This window comes from Nerophis lumbriciformis, linkage group LG37 (genome assembly GCF_033978685.3).
Source record: "Nerophis lumbriciformis linkage group LG37, RoL_Nlum_v2.1, whole genome shotgun sequence".
Taxonomy (NCBI): Eukaryota; Metazoa; Chordata; class Actinopteri; order Syngnathiformes; family Syngnathidae; genus Nerophis; species Nerophis lumbriciformis.
Genome location: NC_084584.2, coordinates 8,977,501 through 9,002,894, shown reverse-complemented (window position 1 = coordinate 9,002,894; position 25,394 = coordinate 8,977,501). Strand labels below are relative to the sequence as shown.

At 39.2% G+C, this 25,394-nt stretch overlaps 2 protein-coding genes across 6 annotated transcripts in view; both read right to left on the bottom strand.

Annotated features, from left to right (window-relative positions):
• Positions 1-11,883, bottom strand: part of nup98 (nucleoporin 98 and 96 precursor) — a 51,465-nt gene extending 39,582 nt beyond the window's left edge. For 2 of the 5 annotated variants that reach the window (XM_061931555.2, XM_061931557.2), the window contains exons 1-6: positions 11,713-11,883; positions 5,732-5,841; positions 5,371-5,466; positions 5,070-5,255; positions 4,861-5,000; positions 486-593 (exon numbers count right to left, since the gene is read on the bottom strand). In XM_061931555.2, the coding sequence (XP_061787539.2) occupies positions 486-593; positions 4,861-5,000; positions 5,070-5,255; positions 5,371-5,466; positions 5,732-5,810 (609 nt within the window). In that variant the 5' untranslated portion in view covers positions 5,811-5,841; positions 11,713-11,883. Of the gene's footprint in view, positions 1-485; positions 594-4,860; positions 5,001-5,069; positions 5,256-5,370; positions 5,467-5,731; positions 5,842-11,318; positions 11,346-11,712 lie in introns of those variants that run through there. The other 3 variants (XM_061931556.2, XM_061931558.2, XM_061931559.2) reach the window with 3 other exon arrangements.
• A 1,971-nt stretch (positions 11,884-13,854) lies between these two features.
• The window catches only part of scp2a (sterol carrier protein 2a), a 42,423-nt gene continuing 30,883 nt past the window's right edge, over positions 13,855-25,394 (bottom strand). The window contains exons 14-16 of the mRNA XM_061931142.2: positions 20,980-21,109; positions 15,999-16,078; positions 13,855-14,098 (exon numbers count right to left, since the gene is read on the bottom strand). Coding sequence (XP_061787126.2) covers positions 14,003-14,098; positions 15,999-16,078; positions 20,980-21,109 — 306 coding nt within the window. The 3' untranslated portion in view covers positions 13,855-14,002. The remainder of the gene's footprint in view (positions 14,099-15,998; positions 16,079-20,979; positions 21,110-25,394) is intronic.

Here is a 25,394-nt window from a genome sequence, read left to right as displayed (position 1 = left end):
CAATGGGAGAGATGGCTTTCTGCTCCGCCGCTCCCAGTCTGTGGAACGCTCGCTCTCCCTGACCACCTGAGGGCACCACAGACTGTGGATGCTTTTAAAAAAGGCTTAAAAACCCTTATTTTTAAAAAAAGCCTTTTTTTTTTTTTTTAGATATATGCATATTAGTTCTAGCTATTAGGCTGTTCTAGTTTTTATTTTTATTATCTTTAATTTTATTTTTTTAATACACTATAGCACTTTGAGGTTGTTTGCTCAATGTAAAGTGCTTTTTACAAATAAAATCTATTATTATTAGTATTATTACTAACAAATTAAAAAGGTTCCATACTTTTTTTTTGTTCTCAAGTACACTCATTCTCCACCAATCACCTTCAATGAACTCAACATCAGCAACACCAGCAGGTGGTTAAAATACGTAGACGCAGCATTGACATTTTTTTGTGTTCCTCTTTGTTTGGAAAAGAAGCGAAAAGTATAAAAGTCACCTCCAAGGACTTGTTCTCGTACTCCTTCATGGCGGTGATGCACTGATGCTTGGTGTTGATGTTTGTGGTCGTGCCCCCTTTCACCATGGTGTCATTTGCTGTCGGGGCCTGAGGATGAAACATGGCAATTACTTACATTACCTTCGCAATATCGACTCATTTTCATGGTCACCACATTTTGACCTATCACAGAATGGGGGTCAGACCTTCCAGGTGGTCTAGGACTTGAACGTGTGACCACCAAATGATTATTTTTGTTGATTGAATACTCCAGTGATTTTTAAACTGCTCCACCTAGTAGAACGCTAAAGAATCAATTAAACATTATAACTACCGGTAGATGTCCGATAATGGCTTTTTTTTTTTTGCAGATAACCGATATTGTCCAACTCTTAATTACCGATTCCGATATCAACCGATACCGAGATAGATAGATGTATATATATATACATATATATATATATATGGAATTAACACATTATTATGCCTAATTTTGTTGTGATGCCCCGTTGGATGCATTAAACAATGTAACAAGGTTTTCCAAAACAAATCAACTCAAGTTATGGAAAAAAATGCCAACATGGCACTGTCATATTTATTATTGAAGTCACAAAGTGCATTATTTTTTTTTTAACATGCCTCAAAACAGCAGCTTGGAATTTGGCACATGCTCTCCCTGAGAGAGCATGAGGAGGTTATGGTGGGGGAGGGGTAGTGGTAGCGGGGGGTGTATATTGTAGCGTCTCGGAAGAGTTAGTGCTGCAAGGGGTTCTGGGTATTTGTTCTGTTGTGTTTATGTTGTGTTACGGTGCGGATGTTCTACCGAAATGTGTTTGTCATTCTTGTTTGGTGTGGGTTCACAGTGTGGCGCATATTTGTAACAGTGTTAAAGTTGTTTATACGGCCACCCTTAGTGTGACCTGTATGGCGGGTTGACCAAGTATGCGATGCATTCACTTGTGTGTGTGAAAAGCCGTAGATATTATGTGATTGGGCCGGCACGCAAAGGCAGTGCCTTTAAGGTTATTCTCCCTACGTCCGTGTACACAGCAGCGTTTTAAAAAGTCATACATTTTACTTTTTGAAACTGATACCGATAATTTCCGATATTACATTTTAAAGCATTTATCGGCCGATATTATCGGACATCTCTAATTATAACAGCAAATTGTGTGTAATGTCATTGGCCAAAAATAATGAATGTTTTTAATGCATATTTAGGCCTATTTTGCTACTGTATTTTAATGTTGGTCATTATGGTGGTGGAGCCAAGTGTTTTCAGACGTGGTAGTGGGTGAAAAAAGTTCGAGAACCACTGGATTAATCTGTCGATCATTTTTTCAATTGATTTAATTTCTTTTTGTAACAGACTTTAGAGTAACTGCGCAACACATTTTTCGAAATAATTACCCAATCATACAGCAACAATTTCCTTATATGTAGAAAGCTCAATGTTGTTTGGTCCTAAATTACCTAAAGAGCCAATTCCGATACCGATTTTACTCAAATAAATATTGAACATCTTAAAGTGAACATTTTCCCCCAGTTGGAAAAACAAGGTTGTTTTCTTTTGGTTGCTTGCTCTCGTTCGTGTTGATGGGCTTATATTACCCATCCAGTTTGAAGCCAAATATTACCACCGCGGGACTTTTGGCTTTGTAATCATATTTTTTCGTCAAATTTTTGTTACTTGCAGAACTTTTCACTAGCAAGTCGTGCTTCTTTAGTATGCAAGCTAACGGGCGGACCCGCCACGAAAAAGACTGGATGACTGATAGGAGAGCTCACTGCGTTCCGTTAAGCCCACTGTTAAATAAAAATGTTCAAGTGCTGAGAACGAGTGAGACCTTTCTACCGGTTTAAAGCAGGAGACGAAGACAACACACACGGAAACAGCAATTACTTGATTCCGGCAAAGTATTTTTGACTTAATTCTCATTTATTGTTCAATATTTTTGATTTATGGACTATCGGCCCATGCCTAGTCGCCATCAACTTTGACAAGGTGCAACTGGTGTTTGTTATTAGCGTACTGACTTACTCCACTGCGGTGCACACAAACTTGCTGTGGCCTGTAAACTGTTTTGATTGGCCAAGATGCAAAAGACATGCTGATTGGCGAACATGTATGTCACTTACATGCCAGTGACGGGTGAGAAAAAACTCACAAAAAAAACCTCTGCCTTTTGCAGTGTGCGCCATCAGTGTGTGAATGCAATGTGTAATGTAAAGCGCTTTGGGTATTGTTCCAACAGGGTTTCCCACAGCGCTTCGTTGTTAAGGCGGCCGCCTTAAAAACAAAGAGCCACCGCCTAAACTAAAGTCTTACTTAACAAGCTGCTCTGCTTAGTTAAAAAAGTTAAAAGTTAAAGTAGCAATGATTGTCACACACCCACACTAGGTGTGGCGAAATTATTCTCTGCATTTGACCCATCACCCTTGATCACCCCCTGGGGGGGGAGGGGAGGGGAGCAGTGGGCAGCAGCGGTGGCCGCGCCCGGGAATCATTTTTTGGTGATTTAACCCCCAATTCCAACCCTTGATGCTGAGTGCCAAGCAGGGAAGTAATGGCTCCCATTTTTATAGTCTTTGGTATGACTCGGCCGGGGTTTGAACTCCCAACCTATCTGCCTCTGTCAGTACGTCTCTGCAGCACCCAGCATTGTCCCACCCACACAACCATCTGATTGGTTACACGCACAGCAGTAACAGCCAATCAGCAGTGCATATTCAGAGCGCATGTAACAGCCAATCAGCAGTTCGTATTCAGAGCGGTAACAGCCAATCAGCAGTGTGTATTCAGAGCGCATGGAGTCAGTGCTCACGGCACAGGCAGAGAGGAGAGACGGTGGAGTAAGCAGAAAGGTGTTTAGCAGTAGGGATGTCCCGATCCGATATTTGGATCGGCCGCCGATATTTGCCAAAAAATGCGTATCGGCGAGGCATGGGAAAATGCCGATCCAGATCCAGTTTTTAAAGAAATTTCGGTCCGTGTTTTCCAACGCACCGATTTAAATAATACATTCCACTTTTCTGTTGCTCCCTAATTTCCGTTTCGCATTTTCCAGCACATCTTCAACAAATCCACAGGTCTGTGTCCTAACCGTTAAGACGGCCATGTGAATTAAAAGTTACCGGTAAAAATGTCAGCGGTCTCTGTGCGATATAGAAAATGACTATATCGTGATATTGAGTATACGTTCTCACGCAGTTGCTTTTAGCTGCGGGCATTACACTACAGGCTCTTCTCACTCGTTCTTCTCAGACAGCAAGTGTCGTAAGTGAAAAAACCTGGATCGGGACATCCCTATTTAGCAAGTAAGCATCATGCAGCGGACTCTCCCCAAATTATAATAAGCACTTCCAAGTCAACTACTAGTAACATCGCTATGAGCCCGTTGACCTTCCAGAAACATAAGCGGCAGCTCAGCTCGCTCGCAGTCCTTGAGGTGAAGGCTAATTAGCTTTTAGCGTAACGTTAGCTCACTGTGCGGTGTGTGTGTGTGATACGGACAGCAAAGCCCTGTCTGTCTGAGGGAAAGACAAGCATTATTGACCTACACTTAACAACTAAGTTATTTCACTTTACCCTTTTCTGTGTTGATTGAACTGTGTTGAAGCACCAAAAAAAGGACATTGTGTTAAAAGAAGAGTTTCCTGAAGCTGTCTCTGATAGTTGATATAATAATGTAACTGCATCATAAAGCCTACATGAACTCCATGGTGTTCAGGGATGAATAGTCTCTCGTATTGCTATTGTACTATTTTTTCAGCTATAGTTACATTAATCATTAGTAACGTAGCAGCCTAGTTTTGAATGGCAGGGTCCCTGCTATCACACGTTGATTAAAATATAATATTTACATAATAATAATCAACTACAGGCTTCCCAAATGCTGCAATAAATTAAGCATGATGAGTTGAGCATATGTCAGCATGTGGCCCCGCTTTTAACTCTATTTTTTCAAACGCATATTGCCAACGCTTACTTACAGTAAGTCATTATTTTGACTTAGTAAATATTGACTTACAGAGACAAAATCATGACTAAGTCAAATATATAAAATAATTATTTTGTCTTAGCAAGTCAATATTACTAAGTCAAAATAATGACTGACATACTTCGTATCTCATCTCGGGTAACTAGGACTGTTTTGTTTTTACTTTACAGAAAAAATATCGAGATATATATCGTATATTGCCATTCAGCAAACGGAGCGGAAAACAACCAAATATTGTAGCACCTTCCCCGGCTGTCCGCTGCCCCCCCCCAACAGATTTTCTGGGGGAAACATTGAACTCCCATCATTTCGGACCGGGTATATTGTCATTCCTTTTACAGGCTATAAGGAGAAGAAAACTTGAGAAGACTCACGTTAAACTTGACTGTGGTTCCAGGTTGCTGCGTGGCCGTGAAGCCTGAGCTTCCAAACAAGGATGTGGCTCCTCCAAAGGGGTTGGAGGTCGTGTTGGTCGACCCAAAGAGTCCGCCACTGCTGGTACTGGTTCCAAAGCCTAAGATAATACAAACATATTCAAAGTGCCATCCTGGGGAGTAAAAAGCGGATGGTAGGAAGTGCTTACTTCCAAAGGAGGTGGGTTTGTTGGCGCTAAATGCATTGTTCTGCTGGGAGAAGAGTCCGCCGCCGCTTCCTGCCGCCGTGTTGCCAAATAGACTGCTTGATGTCGCACTGGGGGTGCCGAACCCAAAGCTGGTGCTGGTGGAAGATGTCGCCGGCTGGCTAAAGGTGCTGGTTCCAAACAGGCCGCCTGGACGAGAGCATGGAGCATTGAGAGAAAGGCAGGTATGATGGATTCATGCGTGCGGACAACGACACGTCAAAAAACTAAACAAAAACAAAAAAACAAACAACAATCGACCAACCGGGTTTAGTCTGAGTGGTGCCAAAGAGCCCTCCGGTGTTGGTGGTCGCCCCAAACGCAGTCGTACCGAACCCCCCTGTGGTCCCAAAGCCTGTGTCTGCGCACACAGAAATGACGTGAGTACATGTCGCACAAGGATTTTAAAAAATAGGCGCCGCAAGTTTCCCTAGCTGACCCAACCAGTGTCGCCCCCAACTGTCTGTCTGCTGTGAGGTTTGCCAAAGCTACTCGAGTCATCCTTGATAAGATCGTGTCCGAATGGCCAAAAGTCAGAACAGAGCTACAAGTCTAATTCGAAAGCGCAAATATCACATTTGACACAACCCATTGGTCTGTTTAATAGAAGAAAAAGTAGAACTTACTTTGCTGTCCAAATGTCGATGCGGTGCCAAACCCTGAGGAGCCCCCGCCAAAGGGAGTACCAAATGACTTGTTGAACATCTTGCCCTGCTAGGAGGACCGCACAGGCTCACTGTACACAAGCAAACAAGGTCAGTAAGTCGTTTGTCCACAACCCCTGAAAAGCAAAGCAACACAAGGCACCATGTACAAAAGCCCAAAGCAGTGAAGTTGTCACGTTGTGTAAATGGTAAATAAAAAGACAATACAACAAATCCTTTTCAACTTATATTCAATTGAATAGACTGCAAAGACAAGATATTACATTATTATTTTTTAAAGAAATATTAGCTCATTTGGAATGTGATGCCTGCAACATGTTTCAAAAAAGCTGGCACAAGTGGCAACAAAGAGTGAGAAAGTTGAGGAATGCTCATCAAAGACTTATTTGGAACATCCCACAGGTGAACAGGCTAATTGGGAACAGGTGGGTGCCATGATTGGGTATAAAAGCAGCTTCCATGAAATGCTCAGTCATTCACAAACAAGGACGGGTCGAGGGTCACCACTTTGTCAACAAATGCCTGAGCAAATTGTTTAACAACATTTCTCAAGCAGCTATTGCAAGGAATTTAGGGATTTCACCATCTACGCTCCGTAATATCATCAAAAGGTTCAGAGAATCTGGAGAAATCACTGCACGAAAGCCATGATATTACGCACCTTGGATCCCTCAGGCGCTACTGCATCAAAAAGTGACATCAGTATGTAAAGGATATCACCACATGGGCTCAGGAACACTTCAGAAAACCACTGTCAGTAACTACAGTTGGTCGCTACATCTGTAAGTGCAAGTTAAAACTCTACTATGCAAGGCCAAAGCCATTTATCAACAACACCCAGAAACGCTGCCAGCTTCGGGCCCGAATTCATCCAAGATGGACTGATGCAAAGTGGAAAAGTGTTCTGACGAATCCACATTTCAAATTGTTTTTGGAAACTGTGGACGTCGTGTCCTCCGGACCAAAGAGGAAAAAAAACATCTGCCAAGTGTAAAAGGCAGCATGTGTGATGGTATGGGGGTGTATTAGTGCCCAAGACATGGGTACCTTACACATCTGTGAAGGCACCATCAATGCTGAAAGGTACATACAGCTTTTGGAGCAACATATGTTGCCATCCAAGCAACGTTACCATGGGCGCCCCTGCTTATTTCAGTAAGACAATGCCAAGCCACGTGTTACAACAGCGTGGCTTCATAGTAAAAGAGTGCGGGTACTAGACTGGCCTGCCTGTAGTCCAGACCTGTCTCCCATTGAAAATATGAAGGCTAAAATATGAGAAGGGAGACTGTTGAACAACTTAAGCTGTACATCAAGCAAGAATGGGAAATAATTCCACTTCAAAAATGTGTCTCCTCAGTTCCCAAACCTTTACTGAGTGTTGTTAAAAGGAAAGGCCATGGTAAAAATCCCCCTCTGACAACTTTTTTGCAATGTGTTGCTGCCAATAAATTCTAAGTTTATGATTATTTAAAAAAAATCAGTGTGAACATGAAATATCTTGTCTTTGCAGTCTATTCAGTTGAATATAAGTTGAAAAGGATTTGCAAATCATTGTATTGTCTTTTTATTTACCATTTACACAACGTGACAACTTCACTGCTTTTGGGGTTTGTAATATTCGAGGTCGCCGCATTTCTTGTCGTCGGTTTACAAAATCTTGCACTCTTTCGCCCTTCTTGATTACCTCTTAAGGAACTCTTAAAAAAACGTGCATCCTTTTTGTGATTTGAACGGCCCCGACAGCCTAAAACAACGCAAGCACAGGGGCGTTTTTCTTGGAAAAAGGCTAAATAGTGCCCAGAGCGCTAGGACAACAAAGGAGTCTTGTATATTTTAATGAGCCGAACGTGACGTCATGTACCTATTTCGCCCACAAACCCCTTCAAATAGCCATCCAAAAACCACCAACAATAACATTCTGTGACTTGAATATTAATATTAGTGCTATTGTTATAATTAGCACTAACAATAAAGACCTATTTTTAGTGCATTATCCCAGAGAGTTGACTTAGCCTATGCTGCTATATTGACATCATGAGCTGGGGAGCTGCTCGCTCACCTCTAAACTGGTGAAAGTTAATTCCAGATTATAAATGATGCCTCTCACCTGGATAGTAGAAGAATGTGGACTAAAACCAAGAAGTTGATCAGTTTTGACATTTAACTTAAAACAGAAAGACATGAGAAGACGCTTGTTTGCACAGACCATAGCGACGATTAGGAGTCATTCTTCATCTAAACGGGAAGATATAAAGATCCTAGTGAGAGCAGACATTGTACAGTGTAAGTGATTGTGTTATTATGTTGGTTCTCTCTCATAAAGTCTGTGTCGTCGTCGGAGGAAAACGCATGTTAAATTAATGTGCCGCTATACGCTTAAAATGAGTAAAATACATATATATTGCATGTTATTATGGATGTGCCTGTTACTACATTACACATACAATACAGGCCAAATAGACTATTTACACTGTAGATTGTCACATCAAAACTACGAATGAACACATGTGGAGTTATGTACTTAACCAAAAAAGGTGAAATAACTGAGAACATGTTTTATATTCTAGTTTCTTCAAAATAGCCACCCTTCGCGCTGAATCCTTTTTTTGCACACTGTTGGCATTCTCTCCATGAGCTTCCAAAGGGTTTTACACTTCACAGGTGTCATAGTTCGGTTACAATCTACAATGCAAATAGTCACGAAAATAAAAAGGTATCTAACGATCAAACCAAAAATAAACAAACGGCGAGTGCCGCTAAGAAAAGGCATCAAAGCTTAGGTATGGCTATGCAGAACGAAACTAAAACTGAACTGGCTGTAAACAAAAACAGAATGCTGGATGACAGCAAAGACTTACTTACAATTTACAACGCAAAAAAACGTGTTCCTGTCGTATGATAGGCAAAATTTTAACAAAAAAGTGCAGTTTCTTTTTAAAATGAGCGCTGCGTGGATGCATAGCAGTAATATGGACAATAATAATAATAATAGGGATTGTGCAGTGTATTCACAATTTAACCCTTGTGTAATGTTCATATTGTTGTTACTCAGCCAGCGTTTGTGGGTCTGATGGACCCGTTGCATTTTGTGGCTTTTAATGCCTCGCAACCAAACACTTTTATGTTAAAATACTGAACTGATGTTTACCTTATCCCAATAAACATCTGTTGAGTATTTTAAGTGTTTGATTGTGAGGCATTAAAAGCCACAAAATGCAACGGGTCCATCAGACCCACAAACGCTGGCTGAGTAACAACAATATGAATGTTGCGCGGAAAATTTGCCACAAGGTTGCAACATTGTTTGTCAACACTGTCTGCTCTCATTTTCTCGCACATTTGACCCTCTGATGTTCTGGGCACCTACACTCTGTCCTCCTCCTGTCTAGGCCTGCTGTGTGTGTGTGTGTGTGTGTGTGTGTGTGTGTGTGTGTGTGTGTGTGTGTGTGTGTGTGTGCATATATTTGATATATTGTATTTACAGATAAACACTGACATTTATTATTTATATATTGTTATTTACAGATAAACACTGACATTTATATTTGATATATTGTTATTTACAGATAAACACTGACATGTATTATTTATATATTGTTATTTACAGATAAACACTGACATGTATAATTGATATTGTTATTTACAGATAAACACTGACATTTATCATTCATATCTTGTTACAGATAAACACTGACATGTATCATTTATATATTGTTATTTACAGACAAATACTGACATTTATATTGTAGTTTAAAGATAAACACTGACATGTATTATTTATATATTGTTATTTACAGATAAACACTGACATGTATTATTGATATTATTTACAGATAAACACTGACATTTATCATTCATATATTGCTACAGATAAACACTGACATGTATTATTTTTAAAAGTTTTTTACAGATAAACACTGACATTTATCATTTATATATTGTTATTTACAGATAAACACTGACATGTATTATTAATATTATTTACAGATAAACACTGACATTTATCATTCATATATTGTTACAGATAAACACTGACATGTATTATTGATATTATTTACAGATAAACACTGACATTTATCATTCATATATTGTTACAGATAAACACTGACATGTATTATTTTTATAGTTTTTTACAGATAAACACTGACATTTATCATTTATATATTGTTATTTACAGACAAATACTGACATTTATATATAGTAGTTTAAAGATAAACACTGACATTTATTATTTATATATTGTTATTTACAGATAAACACTGACATGTATTATTGATATTGTTATTTACAGATAAACACTGACATTTATCATTCATATATTGTTACAGATAAACACTGACATGTATTATTTTTTATAGTTTTTTACAGATAAACACTGACATTTATCATTTATATATTGTTATTTACAGACAAATACTGACATTTATATATAGTAGTTTAAAGATAAACACTGACATTTATTATTTATATATTATTTACAGATAAACACTGACATGTATTATTGATATATTGTTATTTACAGATAAACACTGACATTTATCATTCATATCTTGTTACAGATAAACACTGACATGTATTATTTTTAAAGTTTTTTACAGATAAACACTGACATTTATCATTTATATATTGTTATTTACAGACAAATACTGACATTTATATATAGTAGTTTAAAGATAAACACTGACATTTATTATTTATATATTGTTATTTACAGATAAACTCTGACATGTATTATTGATATTGTTATTTACAGATAAACACTGACATTTATCATTCATATATTGTTACAGATAACACTGACATGTATCATTTATATATTATTTACAGACAAATACTGACATTTATATATTGTAGTTTAAAGATAAAGACTGTCATTTATTATTTATATATTGTTATTTACAGATAAACACTGACATGTATTATTGATATTGTTATTTACAGATAAACACTGACATTTATCATTCATATATTGTTACAGATAAACACTGACATGTATTATTTTTTATAGTTTTTTACAGATAAACACTGACATTTATCATTGATATATTGTTATTTACAGACAAATACTGACATTGATATATAGTAGTTTAAAGATAAACACTGACATTTATTTTTTATATATTGTTATTTACAGATAAACACTGACATGTATTATTTATATATTGTTATGAACTGCTAAACACTGACTATTATTGATATATTGTTATTTACAGAATATGATTTCCACACTTCTATTAGCCAGTTATTAGTTATTATTCTTATTAGTTATTAGTCCAGTGGACCCGGACATCTTATATGTAATAGAAATGTGTAGGGGGGAGGTCATTAAATATGTATTCTATGTTCTTCACAGAAAATGAGCCCAAAGTCAGTGAGTCTCAGTTTGAAAAATTAATTAATTGTATTATTTTTCTCTTAATAAAAAATGACAACGGGTCCCACAGACCCGAACACCACATAACATTTGATAGGTCAACACACAAAAAATGATACGACTGATATCAAAACTCTTTGAATCGAATGGACATTGGACTGAGCACAATACCTTCAGGCACACACCCTTGCTTCACATCTTGTTTACGCAGCAGCAACACAAGTTGACAATTGTCCATGTGCAGCAAATACACGTCGTTGCACAACCCAATGACGTCACTTTGTGCCATAAAGCTTTGAAAGTGAACATGACGTCAACTTTTCCTCACGCCGCGGCATTACTTTCCGCTACCACGTTTAGCTTGAGGAAATCCACCGCGTTCACGTCACCAACCAAAATGTCGTGAGACGACGTGTTTTGGTTTTTTTTTGGAATAAAATACTTCTATCCGAATAGTTATATACGAACCTTCAAACGCGTGTTAGTCGCCAAGCTAGCTTGCTAGCTTAGCGGGAATGAGCAAAACAGAGGCGCGAACGGACACGACGTCTTCCTGTTACGTTACCTTTGACGAAGATAGCTCTTTCTTTACCGGCCCCTTTGTACAATGTGTGTATTAAATGGAGGTTGGAGGCTTCGTAAAGCCCCGCGGTGAGAGCGTATCGCTAGCTGGCCGGCTAGCTTTGTCAGCGCGGAGGGAAACCGTCTCACAACATACGTCATACGTCATGACGTCATGACGCACTGACGTACTTCTTCATTTTTATGGCGGGTCGCAACTAACCTAATTTAATGCTGAGCGCCACCTACTGTACTGGAGAGTGTATTGTAAACGCCGCGCACACTTCCACGCAGAGCATAATTAAACTGTATTACTCGCGTTCACCGCAAGGTGGCGACATATTAGCAGGAACATAATTATTTGAGCATTAATGTGAAAGCAATCTCCCTGTGGCTAAGATTCCTTATTATTGGTTATAGGTGCATTATATAAAGTTATTGTTGCATTGTATAAAGTTATATGTGCATTATATAAAGTTATAGGTGCATTATATAAAGTCATTGGTGCATTCATTATATAAAGTTGTTGGTGCATTATATAAAGTGGTGCACAATATAAAAATATAGGTGCACTATATAAAGTTATATTTGCATTATATAAAGTTGTTGGTGCATTGTATAAAGTTATGTTTGCATTATATAAAGTTATTGGTGCATTGTATAAAGTTATAGGTGCATTATATAAAGTCATAGGTGCATTATATAAAGTTATATTTGCATTATATAAAGTTATTGGTGCATTGTATAAAGTTATATTTGCATTATATAAAGTTATAGGTGCATTATATAAAGTTATAGGTGCATTATATAAAGTGGAGCACAATATAAAGTTATATGTGCATTATATAAAGTTATATGTGCATTATATGAAGTTATATGTGCACTATATAAAGTTATAGGTATATTATATGAAGTTATAGGTGCATTATATAAAGTGGAGCACAATATAAAGTTATATGTGCATTATATAAAGTTATAGGTGCATTATATGAAGTTATATGTGCATTATATAAAGTTATAGGTATATTATATGAAGTTTTAGGTGCATTATATAAAGTTATAGGTATATTATATGAAGTTATAGGTGTCATATATAAAGTTATATGTGCATTATATAAAGTTATATGTGCATTACATAAAGTTATAGGTGCATTATATAAAGTTATAGGTGCATTATATAAAGTGGAGCACAATATAAAGTTATATGTGCACTATATAAAGTTATAGGTATATTATATGAAGTTATAGGTGCATTATATAAAGTTATAGGTGCATTATATAAAGTGGAGCACAATATAAAGTTATATGTGCATTATATAAAGTTATAGGTGCATTACATGAAGTTATATGTGCATTATATAAAGTTATAGGTATATTATATGACGTTTTAGGTGCATTATATAAAGTTATAGGTATATTATATGAAGTTATAGGTGTCATATATAAAGTTATATGTGCATTATATAAAGTTATAGTTGCACTATATAAAGTTATTGGTGCATTATATAGTTATAGGTGCATTATATAAAGAGGGGCACAATATAAAGTTATATGTGCATTATATGAAGTTATAAGTGCATTTCCGCCACCTACTGTATTGATGTGAGAACCACAGTCCCCTCCAGTGACACTCTCTCATTAATTGTATTAATTTACACACAAACTTTTATTAATTTTTTTTATTTATTTAATTTTTCAGTGCCGACGGCTCCAGGGCCGTCCGGTAGGCAAACCCGGAAATTGTAAAGAGCCCCTTGACAACGACTAATTATGTATTCAAATTTAAACAGCAACTTAGTGATTCTCTGACCATAAAACACAATGACAGTGTCGGAGACACAGTAAGAACCCCTCGTTTTCCTGACACATGAAACGTGACACATTATTTACCCATCTGGGTAAATTAAGACTGAACAAATTATGCTGACAATTTCATTGAATAAAACAACTGAGGTTGGAATTGTGTTGTTTTGTTGGACTGATTCAAATATGAAACAATTTAAAACAAGGAAACTAAACCTCAAAGAAGTACTGAATGAAAAATGGGGTAAATATCCACTTAATTGAACATGTTGGCCAACAATAATCAGAAATACAACACAAGGCAAATATTGAACATTAAAGGAATTTTAATTAAAGAAGAGAGTTTATTTACTGCAATGTTTTATTTGTGTTCTCAGACGGTTTAAGCACAACAGAGGTGCAACTATCAAGTTCCAGTTCCAAAAAAGACATGTTTGCCTCACAGGAACTGGATAAGAAGTGTCCGATGGTAAGGTGAGGAAGTGATGTCATCACAGCCGAGATCTTCCTGGTGCGACCTGAAGGCTCTGCAGCTTCATGGCCATACCCATGTTGCCCGTCACCTTCAGCTTCCCTTTGAAGAACGCCTGAGAAGAAACGTGTCCTGCTTTAATACAGCGCTTGGAAGACAAAAAAACATTCACAATGTTGACTTTTGCCACATCTTCTTATGGTCCAAAACTCATTTGTGTCCTCAAAATTCTACACTCAATACCCCACTTGTGGCGTCACATTCAAAAAGACTGGAGGCTGGAATTTCTGCCAAAGGAATTTAATGGCAGCAACACATTGCAAAAAAGGCATTTTTACCAGTGTGTTACATGGCCTTTCCTTTTAACAACACTCAGTAAAGGTTTGGGAACTGAGGAGACACATTTTTGAAGTGGAATTCTTTCCCATTCTTGCTTGATGTACAGCTTAAGTTGTTCAACAGTCTCCCTTCTCATATTTTAGCCTTCACACATTTTCAATGTCTGGACTATAGGCAGGCCAGTCTAGTACCAGCACTCTTTTACTATGGGGCGGCATGGCGTAGTGGGTAGAGCAACCGTGCCAGAAACCTGAGGGTTGCAGGTTCGCTCCCCGCCTCTTACCATCCAAAAAATCGCTGCCGTTGTGTCCTTGTGCGGGACACTTCACCCTTTGCCCCCGGTGCCACTCACACCGGTGAATTGAATGATGAATGATAGGTGGTGGTCGGAGGGGCCGTTGGCGCAAATTGCAGCCACGCTTCCGTCAGTCTACCCCAGGGCAGCTGTGGCTATGAAAGTAGCTTACCACCACCAGATGTGAATGAATGATGGGTTCTACATGTAAAGCGACTTTGGGTACTTAGAAAAGCGCTATATAAATCCCAGTTATTATTATTATTATTACTATGCTGTTGTAACACGTGGCTTGGCATTGTCTTGCTGAAATAAGCAGGGGCGTCCATGATAATGTTGCTTGGATGCCTACATATGTTGCTCCAAAACCTGTATGTACCTTTCAGCATTAATGGTGCCTTCACAGATGTGTAAGTTACCCATGTCTTGGCCACTAATACACCCCCATACCATCACACATGCTGACTTTTACACTTTCACCCTAGAACAATCCCCATGCTTCTTTTCCTCTTCCGTCCTGAGGACACGACGTCCACAGTTTCCAAAAACAATTTGAAATGTGAACACTTTTCCACTCAGTCCATCTTAGATGAGCTTGGGCCCAGCGAAGCGTTTCTGGGTGTTGTTGATAAATGGCTTTGGCTTTGCATAGTAGGGTTTTAACTTGCACTTACAGATGTAGCGACCAACTGTAGTTACTGACAGTGGTCTTCTGAAGTGTTCCTGAGCCCATGTGGTGATATCCTTTACACACTGATGTGGCTTTTTGATGCAGTAGCGCCTGAGGGATCCAAGGTGCGTAATATCATGGCTTACGTGCAGTGATTTCTCCAGATTCTCTGAACCTTTTGATGATATTACGGAGCGTAGATGGTGAAATCCCTAAATTCCTTGTTGAGAAATGTTGTTCTTAAACAATTTGTTGTTGACAAAGTGGTGACCCTCGCCCCGTCCTTGTTTGTGAACGACTGAGCATTTCATGGAAGCTGCTTTTATACCCAATCATGGCACCCACCTGTTCCCAATTAGCCTGTTCACCTGTGGGATGTTCCAAATAAGTATTTGATGTGCATTCCCTCGACTTTCTCACTCTTTTTTGCCACTTGTGCCAGCTTTTTTGAAACACGTTGCAGGCATCAAATTGCAAATGAGCTAATATTTGCAAAAAAGAACAAACATGAAATATCTTGTCTTTGCAGTCTATTCAATTGAATATAAGTTTTGTTGTATTCTCTTCACAAGGTGACAACTTCACAGCTTGTTAGCTGACATGTGTGTTCTTGTAAGGATCGTGAATGATAGACAAAATTACCCCAAAAAGTTCCGTTCCCCTTTAAGGCTCAAGCTTTTCTTTTAAAAGACGTTAGTTTCAATCTCGTACCGTCTGTGGGTTCAACTTGCCGGTCATCAACTGCAGAAGGTCCTCATCACTCATGGAGAGGGTGCAGTCAGCCTTGGTACCTAAAAGCAAGGTTGTTAGTTAGAACCTCTGACTGGACTACAATAAGTTGTCAACATAAGTTCACTGAATACTTCTCCCCAGCTACTTTGTTCAGATCTTGCCGGGGGATCCCAAGGCGTTCCCAGGCCAGCTGGGAGACAGAGTCATAGTCTCTCCAATGTGTCCTGAGTCTTTCCCGTGGCCTCTACCGGTCAAACAGGGAGGCGTTCTGGGGGTTCTGACCAGATACCCGAACCACCTCATCTGGCTCCTCTCCATGTGGAGGAGCAGCGGCTTTACTTTGAGATCCCCCCGGATGACAGAGCTTCTCACCCTATCTCTAAGGGAGAGACCCAAACTCATTTGGGCCGCTTGTACCCGTGATCTTGTCCTTTCGGTCATGACCCAAAGCTCATGACCATAGGTGAGGATGGGAACGTAGATCGACCGCTAAATTGAGAGCTTTGCCTTCCGGCTCAGCTCCTTCTTCACCACAACGGATCGATACAGCGTCCACATTACTGAAGACGCCGCACCGATCTCACCATCCACTCTTCCCCATACTTGCCAACCCTCCCGGATTTTCCGGGAGACTCCCGAAATTCAACGCCTCTCCCGAAAACCTCCCGGGACAAATTTTCTCCCGAAAATCTCCCAAAATTCAGGCGGACCTGGAGGCCACGCCCCCTCCAGCTCCATGCGGACCTGGAGGGTCTGCATGGAGCAATGTTGTTGTAATAAATTGAGTTGAAGGCAATAAACAGGCTAGGTGATGAAGTACGTCTCTTTACTGTAGACTTTAGAACAGACTCACACACTTGACGTCAGGTGCGCAACATTTAACACCACGTAAATCGTTGGCCAACCAAAAAGTAACCCCAGTACGCTATAGCCAACATTCACCAGGAGATGGCAACAGACAAACATAGATCACCAAAACAACCCAACCAAAAAATGCAGCAGCTCAATTAAAAAACTGTACTTAAGCCACATTCTTTTTTTTTTTTTAGTACTGAACTCTTAACCCTCATTTGTAAACAATAACATGCTTATTATACAAACAGTATTTGTACACCTTTAACACAGATTTTTATACTGTCTTCAGTGATTCAGTTTTTTTGGTGGTACTCGAAACCTTTCTGGGTAACTGCGGATCGATCACTGGTGGGGTTTTTGTTGTGGGTGATCTGGGTTCTGATGATGGCAACTCAGCAGCCCTTGAATCTGGTTCAATGATGAGACTAGTTTGTGTCTGACTCGCTGATGGTCCTGGTGATGGAACTGAAACAGCACTGTCCAGTTGTACTGATGGCACATTTTCTGCAACTGGTGGAGACTAGATAACTGGCAGTCTCTCCATGTTTTCTCGCCATGGTAACATGTGATCCACATGCACTGTGCGCTGTCTCTGTCCCTCTTGATATATATATATATATATATATATATATATATATATATATATATATATATATATATATATATATATATATATATAAGAAAATACTTCACTTTCAGTGAATTCTAGCTATATATATATACTGTATATATATACACAGGTAAAAGCCAGTAAATTAGAATATTTTGAAAAACTTGATTTATTTCAGTAATTGCATTCAAAAGGTGTAACTTGTACATTATATTTATTCATTGCACACAGACTGATGCATTCAAATGTTTATTTCATTTAATTTTGATGATTTAGCATTTAAGCATTTAAGTCCCATCTCAAAACTAATTTGTATACTCTAGCCTTTAAATAGCCCCCCTGTTAGACCAGTTGATCTGCCGTTTCTTTTCTTTTCTCCTCTGCTCCCTTTTTCCTTGAGGGAGGGGGGGGGGGGGGGCACAGGTCCGGTGGCCATGGATGAAGTGCTGGCTGTCCAGAGTCGGGACCCGGGGTGGACCGCTCGCCTGTGCATCGGCTGGGAACATCTCTGCGCTGCTGACCCGTCTCCGCTCGGGATGGTGTCCTGCTGGCCCCACTATGGACTGGACTCTTACTACTATTATGTTGGATCCACTATGGACTGGACTCTCACAATATTATGTCAGACCCACTCGACATCCATTGCTTTCGGTCTCCCCTAGAGGGGGGGGGTTACCCACATATGCGGTCCTCTCCAAGGTTTCTCATAGTCATTCACATCGACGTCCCACTGGGGTGAGTTTTTCCTTGCCCGTATGTGGGCTTTGTACCGAGGATGTCGTTGTGGCTTGTGCAGCCCTTTGAGACACTTGTGATTTAGGGCTATATAAATAAAGATTGATTGATTGATTGATTGATTGATGATTTGAAGTGGCAACAAATGAAAATCCAAAATTCCGTGTGTCACAAAATTAGAATATTACTTAAGGCTAATACAAAAAAGGGATTTTTAGAAATGTTGGCCAACTGAAGTATGAAGTATGAAAATGAAAAATATGAGCATGTACAATACTCAATACTTGGTTGGAGCTCCTTTTGCCTCAATTACTGCGTTAATGCGGCGTGGCATGGAGTCGATGAGTTTCTGGCACTGCTCAGGTGTTATGAGAGCCCAGGTTGCTCTGATAGTGGCCTTCAACTCTTCTGCGTTTTTGGGTCTGGCATTCTGCATCTTCATTTTCACAATACCCCACAGATTTTCTATGGGGCTAAGGTCAGGGGAGTTGGCGGGCCAATTTAGAACAGAAATACCATGGTCCGTAAACCAGGCACGGGTAGATTTTGCGCTGTGTGCAGGCGCCAAGTCCTGTTGGAACTTGAAATCTCCATCTCCATAGAGCAGGTCAGCAGCAGGAAGCATGAAGTGCTCTAAAACTTGCTGATGGTGGAAACTTTACACTAGACTTCAGGCAACGTGGATCCTGTGCCTCTCCTGTCTTCCTCCAAACTCTGGGACCTCGATTTCCAAAGGAAATGCAAAATTTGCATGGTTGGGTGATGGTTTGGGGTGCCATGTCATCTGCTGGTGTCGGTCCACTCTGTTTCCTGAGATCCAGGGTCAACGCAGCCGTCTACCAGCAAGTTTTAGAGCACTTCATGCTTCCTGCTGCTGACCTGCTCTATGGAGATGGAGATTTCAAGTTCCAACAGGACTTGGCGCCTGCACACAGCGCAAAATCTACCCGTGCCTGGTTTACGAACCATGGTATTTCTGTTCTAAATTGGCCCGCCAACTCCCCTGACCTTAGCCCCATAGAAAATCTGTGGGGTATTGTGAAAAGGAAGATGCAGAATGCCAGACCCAAAAACGCAGAAGAGTTGAAGGCCACTATCAGAGCAACCTGGGCTCTCATAACACCTGAGCAGTGCCAGAAACTCATCGACTCCATGCCACGCCGCATTAACGCAGTAATTGAGGCAAAAGGAGCTCCAACCAAGTATTGAGTATTGTACATGCTCATATTTTTCATTTTCATACTTTTCAGTTGGCCAACATTTCTAAAAATCCCTTTTTTGTATTAGCCTTAAGTAATATTCTAATTTTGTGACACACGGAATTTTGGATTTTCATTTGTTGCCACTTCAAATCATCAAAATTAAATGAAATAAACATTTGAATGCATCAGTCTGTGTGCAATGAATAAATATAATGTACAAGTTACACCTTTTGAATGCAATTACTGAAATAAATCAAGTTTTTCAAAATATTCTAATTTACTGGCTTTTACCTGTATATATGAAATACTTGACTTGGTGAATTCTAGCTGTAAATATACTCCTCCCCTCTTAGCCACGCCCCCGCCCCACCCCGACCACGCCCCCACCACCCCCCCACCTCCCGAAATCGGAGGTCTCAAGGTTGGCAAGTATGCTCTTCCCTCACTCGTGAACAAGACTCCCAGGTACTTGAACTCCTCCACTTGGGGCAGGGTCTCCTCCCCAACCCGGAGATGGCACTCCATCCTCTTCCGGGCAAGAACCATGGACTCAGACTTGGAGGTGCTGATTCTCATCCCAGTCGCTTCACACTCGGCTGTGAACCGATGGTCAGATGAAGCCATCAGGACCACATCAGCCGCAATCCTGCAGCCACCAAACTGGATCCCCCATGACAGTTATGAACAGAATGGGTGACAAAGAGCAGCCTTGGCGGAGTCCAACCCTCACTGGAAACCGGTCCGACTTCCTGCCGGCAATGCGGACAGAAACCAAACCGCCCATACTCTCTGAGCACTCCCCACAGGACTTCCCGAGGGACACGGTCCAATGCCTTCTCCAAGTCCACAAAGCACATGTAGACTGGTTGGGCAAACTCCCATGCACCCTCAAAGACCCTGCCCAGAGTATAGAGCTGGTCCACAGTTCCATGACCAGGACCAAAACCACACTGTTCCTCCTGAATCCGAGGTTAGACCTGAATAGACCTTACCGGGAAGGCTGAAGATAGTTGGAACACATCCTCCGGTTCCCTTTCTCAAACCACCCATACTCTCTGAGCACTCCCCACAGGACTTCCTGAGGGACATGGTCCAATGCCTTCTCCAAGTCCACAAAGCACATGTAGACTGGTTGGGCAAACTCCCATGCACCCTCAAAGACCCTGCCCAGAGTATAGAGCTGGTCCACAGTTCCACGACCAGGACCAAAACCACACTGTTCCTCCTGAATCCGAGGTTAGACCTGAATAGACCTTACCGGGAAGGCTGAAGATAGTTGGAACACATCCTCCAGTTCCCCTTCTCAACCACACATACTCTCTGAGCACCCCCACAGGACTTCGACAAATGAAAATAGTTTTTCTGGCCATCTCCAGAAGCAGTTGAGGCAGAATTCAAGATTGTTTGGTGAAGTTTGCCTCGGCCTGTACATTAAAGGGCGTTCAGTTTTAATATGAAATATGAGTTTTGTGAAGTGTGAAGTTGTTGGAGGGCCAGATGGACGTCATACAAGTGAGATTGTTATTTCAACTTCCCTAAATAAACATTCTTTCCATACCAGCTTGATTGGCGACTGAGCCGCTGCCATTTTTCACGTCCACAAACCAAGTGGCCTCCTTTCCACCCGGGCCATCCTTCACTTGGAAGGCAAAAACTCCTCCGATCTTCTTGACCAGCTGCTCTCCTTCCTGCGGGACCAGGAAAAGATTTTAAAGCTGGACAAAACAATCCTGGACATGTAAGCATTAGTCATTTCTCAACCATGGAGTCCTTGACAAATGCTAATAATAATCAATTATTTATCCTTTCATTCCTGCATATCACACATGTATCAGTCATGTATATCACACATGTATCAGTCCTATATATCACACATGTATCAGTCCTGTATATCACACATGTATCAGTCATGTACATCACACATGTATCAGTCATGTATATCACATATGTATCAGTCCTGTATATCACACATGTATCAGTCATGTATATCACACATATATCAGTCCTGTATATCACACATGTATCAGTCCTATATATCACACATGTATCAGTCCTATATATCACACATGTATCAGTCCTGTATATCACACATGTATCAGTCCTATATATCACACATGTATCAGTCATGTATATCACACATGTATCAGTCCTATATATCACACATGTATCAGTCCTACATATCACACATGTATCAGTCATGTGTATCAGTCCTGTATATCACACATGTATCAGTACTATATATCACATGTGTATCAGTCCTATATATCACACATGTATCAGTCCTATATATCACACACGTATCAGTCCTATATATCACATATGTATCAGTCATGTATATCACACATGTATCAGTCCTATGTATCACACATGTATCAGTCCTATATATCACACATGTATCAGTCATGTATATCACACATGTATCTGTCCTATATATCACACATGTATCAGTCATGTATATCACACATGTATCAGTCCTATATATCACACATGTATCAGTCATGTATATCACACATGTATCAGTCCCGTATAGCACACATGTATCAGTCCTACATATCACGCATGTATCAGTTTTACATATCACATGTATCAGTCCTACATATCACACATGTATCAGTCCTATATATCACACATGTATCAGTCCTATATATCACACATGTATCAGTCCTATATATCACACATGTATCAGTCCTGTATATCACACATGTATCAGTCATGTATATCACACATGTATCTGTCCTATATATCACACATGTATCAGTCCTATATATCACATGTATCAGTCCTATATATAACACATGTATCAGTCATGTATATCACACATGTATCAGTCCTATATATCACAAATGTATCAGTCCTATATATCACACATGTATCAGTCCTACATATCACACATGTATCAGTCATGTATATCACACATGTGTCAGTCCTATATATCACACATGTATCAGTCCTATATATCACATGTATCAGTCCTATATATCACACATGTATCAGTCCTGTATATCACACATGTATCAGTCCTATATATCACACATGTATCTGTCCTATATATCACACATGTATCAGTCCTATATATCACACATGTATCAGTCCTATATATCACACATGTATCAGTCATGTATATCACACATGTATCAGTCCTGTATACCACACATGTATCAGTCATGTATATTACACATGTATCAGTCATGTATATCACACATGTATCAGTCCTACATATCACACATGCATCAGTCATGTATATCACACATGTATCAGTCCTATATATCACACATGTATCTGTCCTATATATCACACATGTATCAGTCCTATATATCACACATGTATCAGTCATGTATATCACACATGTATCTGTCCTATATATCACACATGTATCAGTCCTATATATCACACATGTATCAGTCCTATATATCACATATGTATCAGTCATGTATATCACACATGTATCAGTCCTATGTATCACACATGTATCAGTCCTATATATCACACATGTATCAGTCATGTATATCACACATGTATCTGTCCTATATATCACACATGTATCAGTCATGTATATCACACATGTATCAGTCCTATATATCACACATGTATCAGTCATGTATATCACACATGTATCAGTCCCGTATAGCACACATGTATCAGTCCTACATATCACGCATGTATCAGTTTTACATATCACACATGTATCAGTCCTACATATCACATGTATCAGTCCTATATATCACATATGTATCAGTCCTATATATCACACATGTATCAGTCCTATATATCACACATGTATCAGTCCTGTATATCACACATGTATCAGTCATGTATATCACACATGTATCTGTCCTATATATCACACATGTATCAGTCCTATATATCACATGTATCAGTCCTATATATAACACATGTATCAGTCATGTATATCACACATGTATCAGTCCTATATATCACAAATGTATCAGTCCTATATATCACACATGTATCAGTCCTACATATCACACATGTATCAGTCATGTATATCACACATGTGTCAGTCCTATATATCACACATGTATCAGTCCTATATATCACATGTATCAGTCCTATATATCACACATGTATCAGTCCTGTATATCACACATGTATCAGTCCTATATATCACACATGTATCTGTCCTATATATCACACATGTATCAGTCCTATATATCACACATGTATCAGTCCTATATATCACACATGTATCAGTCATGTATATCACACATGTATCAGTCCTGTATACCACACATGTATCAGTCATGTATATTACACATGTATCAGTCATGTATATCACACATGTATCAGTCCTACATATCACACATGCATCAGTCATGTATATCACACATGTATCAGTCCTATATATCACACATGTATCTGTCCTATATATCACACATGTATCAGTCCTATATATCACACATGTATCAGTCATGTATATCACACATGTATCTGTCCTATATATCACACATGTATCAGTCCTATATATCACATGTATCAGTCCTATATATAACACATGTATCAGTCATGTATATCACACATGTATCAGTCATGTATATCACACATGTATCAGTCCTGTATATCACACATGTATCAGTCATGTATATCACACATGTATCAGTCATGTATATCACACATGTATCAGTCAAGTATATCACACATGTATCAGTCCTATATATCACACATGTATCAGTCCTATATATCACACATGTATCAGTCCTATATATCACACATGTATCAGTCCTATATATCACACATGTATCAGTCATGTATATCACACATGTATCAGTCATGTATATCACACATGTATCAGTCATGTATATCACACATGTATCAGTCATGTATATCACACATGTATCAGTCCTGTATATCACACATGTATCAGTCATGTATATCACACATGTATCAGTCATGTATATCACACATGTATCAGTCCTGTATATCACACATGTATCAGTCCTATATATCACACATGTATCAGTCCTATATATCACACATGTATCAGTCCTATATATCACACATGTATCAGTCCTGTATATCACACATGTATCAGTCATGTATATCACACATGTATCAGTACTATATATCACACATGTATCAGTCCTATATATCACACATGTATCAGTCCTATATATCACACATGTATCAGTCCTATATATCACACATGTATCAGTCATGTATATCACACATGTATCAGTCCTATGTATCACACATGTATCAGTCCTATATATCACACATGTATCAGTCATGTATATCACACATGTATCTGTCCTATATATCACACATGTATCAGTCATGTATATCACACATGTATCAGTCCTATATATCACACATGTATCAGTCATGTATATCACACATGTATCAGTCCTATATATCACACATGTATCAGTCCTACATATCACACATGTATCAGTGCTATATATCACACATGTATCAGTCCTATATATCACACATGTATCAGTCCTATATATCACACACACGTATCAGTCCTATATATCACACATGCATCAGTCATGTATATCACACATGTATCAGTCCTATATATCACACATGTATCAGTCTTACATATCACACATGTATCAGTCCTATATATCACACATGTATCAGTCCTACATATCACACACGTATCAGTCCTATATATCACACATGTATCAGTCCCATATAGCACACATGTATCAGTCCTATATATCACACATGTATCAGTCCTATATATCACACATGTATCAGTCCTACATATCACACATGTATCAGTCCTACATATCACACATGTATCAGTCCCATATATCACATGTATCAGTCCTATATATCACACATGTATCAGTCCTACATATCACACATGTATGAGTCCTATATATCACACACGTATCAGTCCTATATATCACACACGTATCAGTCCTATATATCACACACACGTATCAGTCCTATATATCACACATGCATCAGTCATGTATATCACACAAGTATCAGTCCTATATA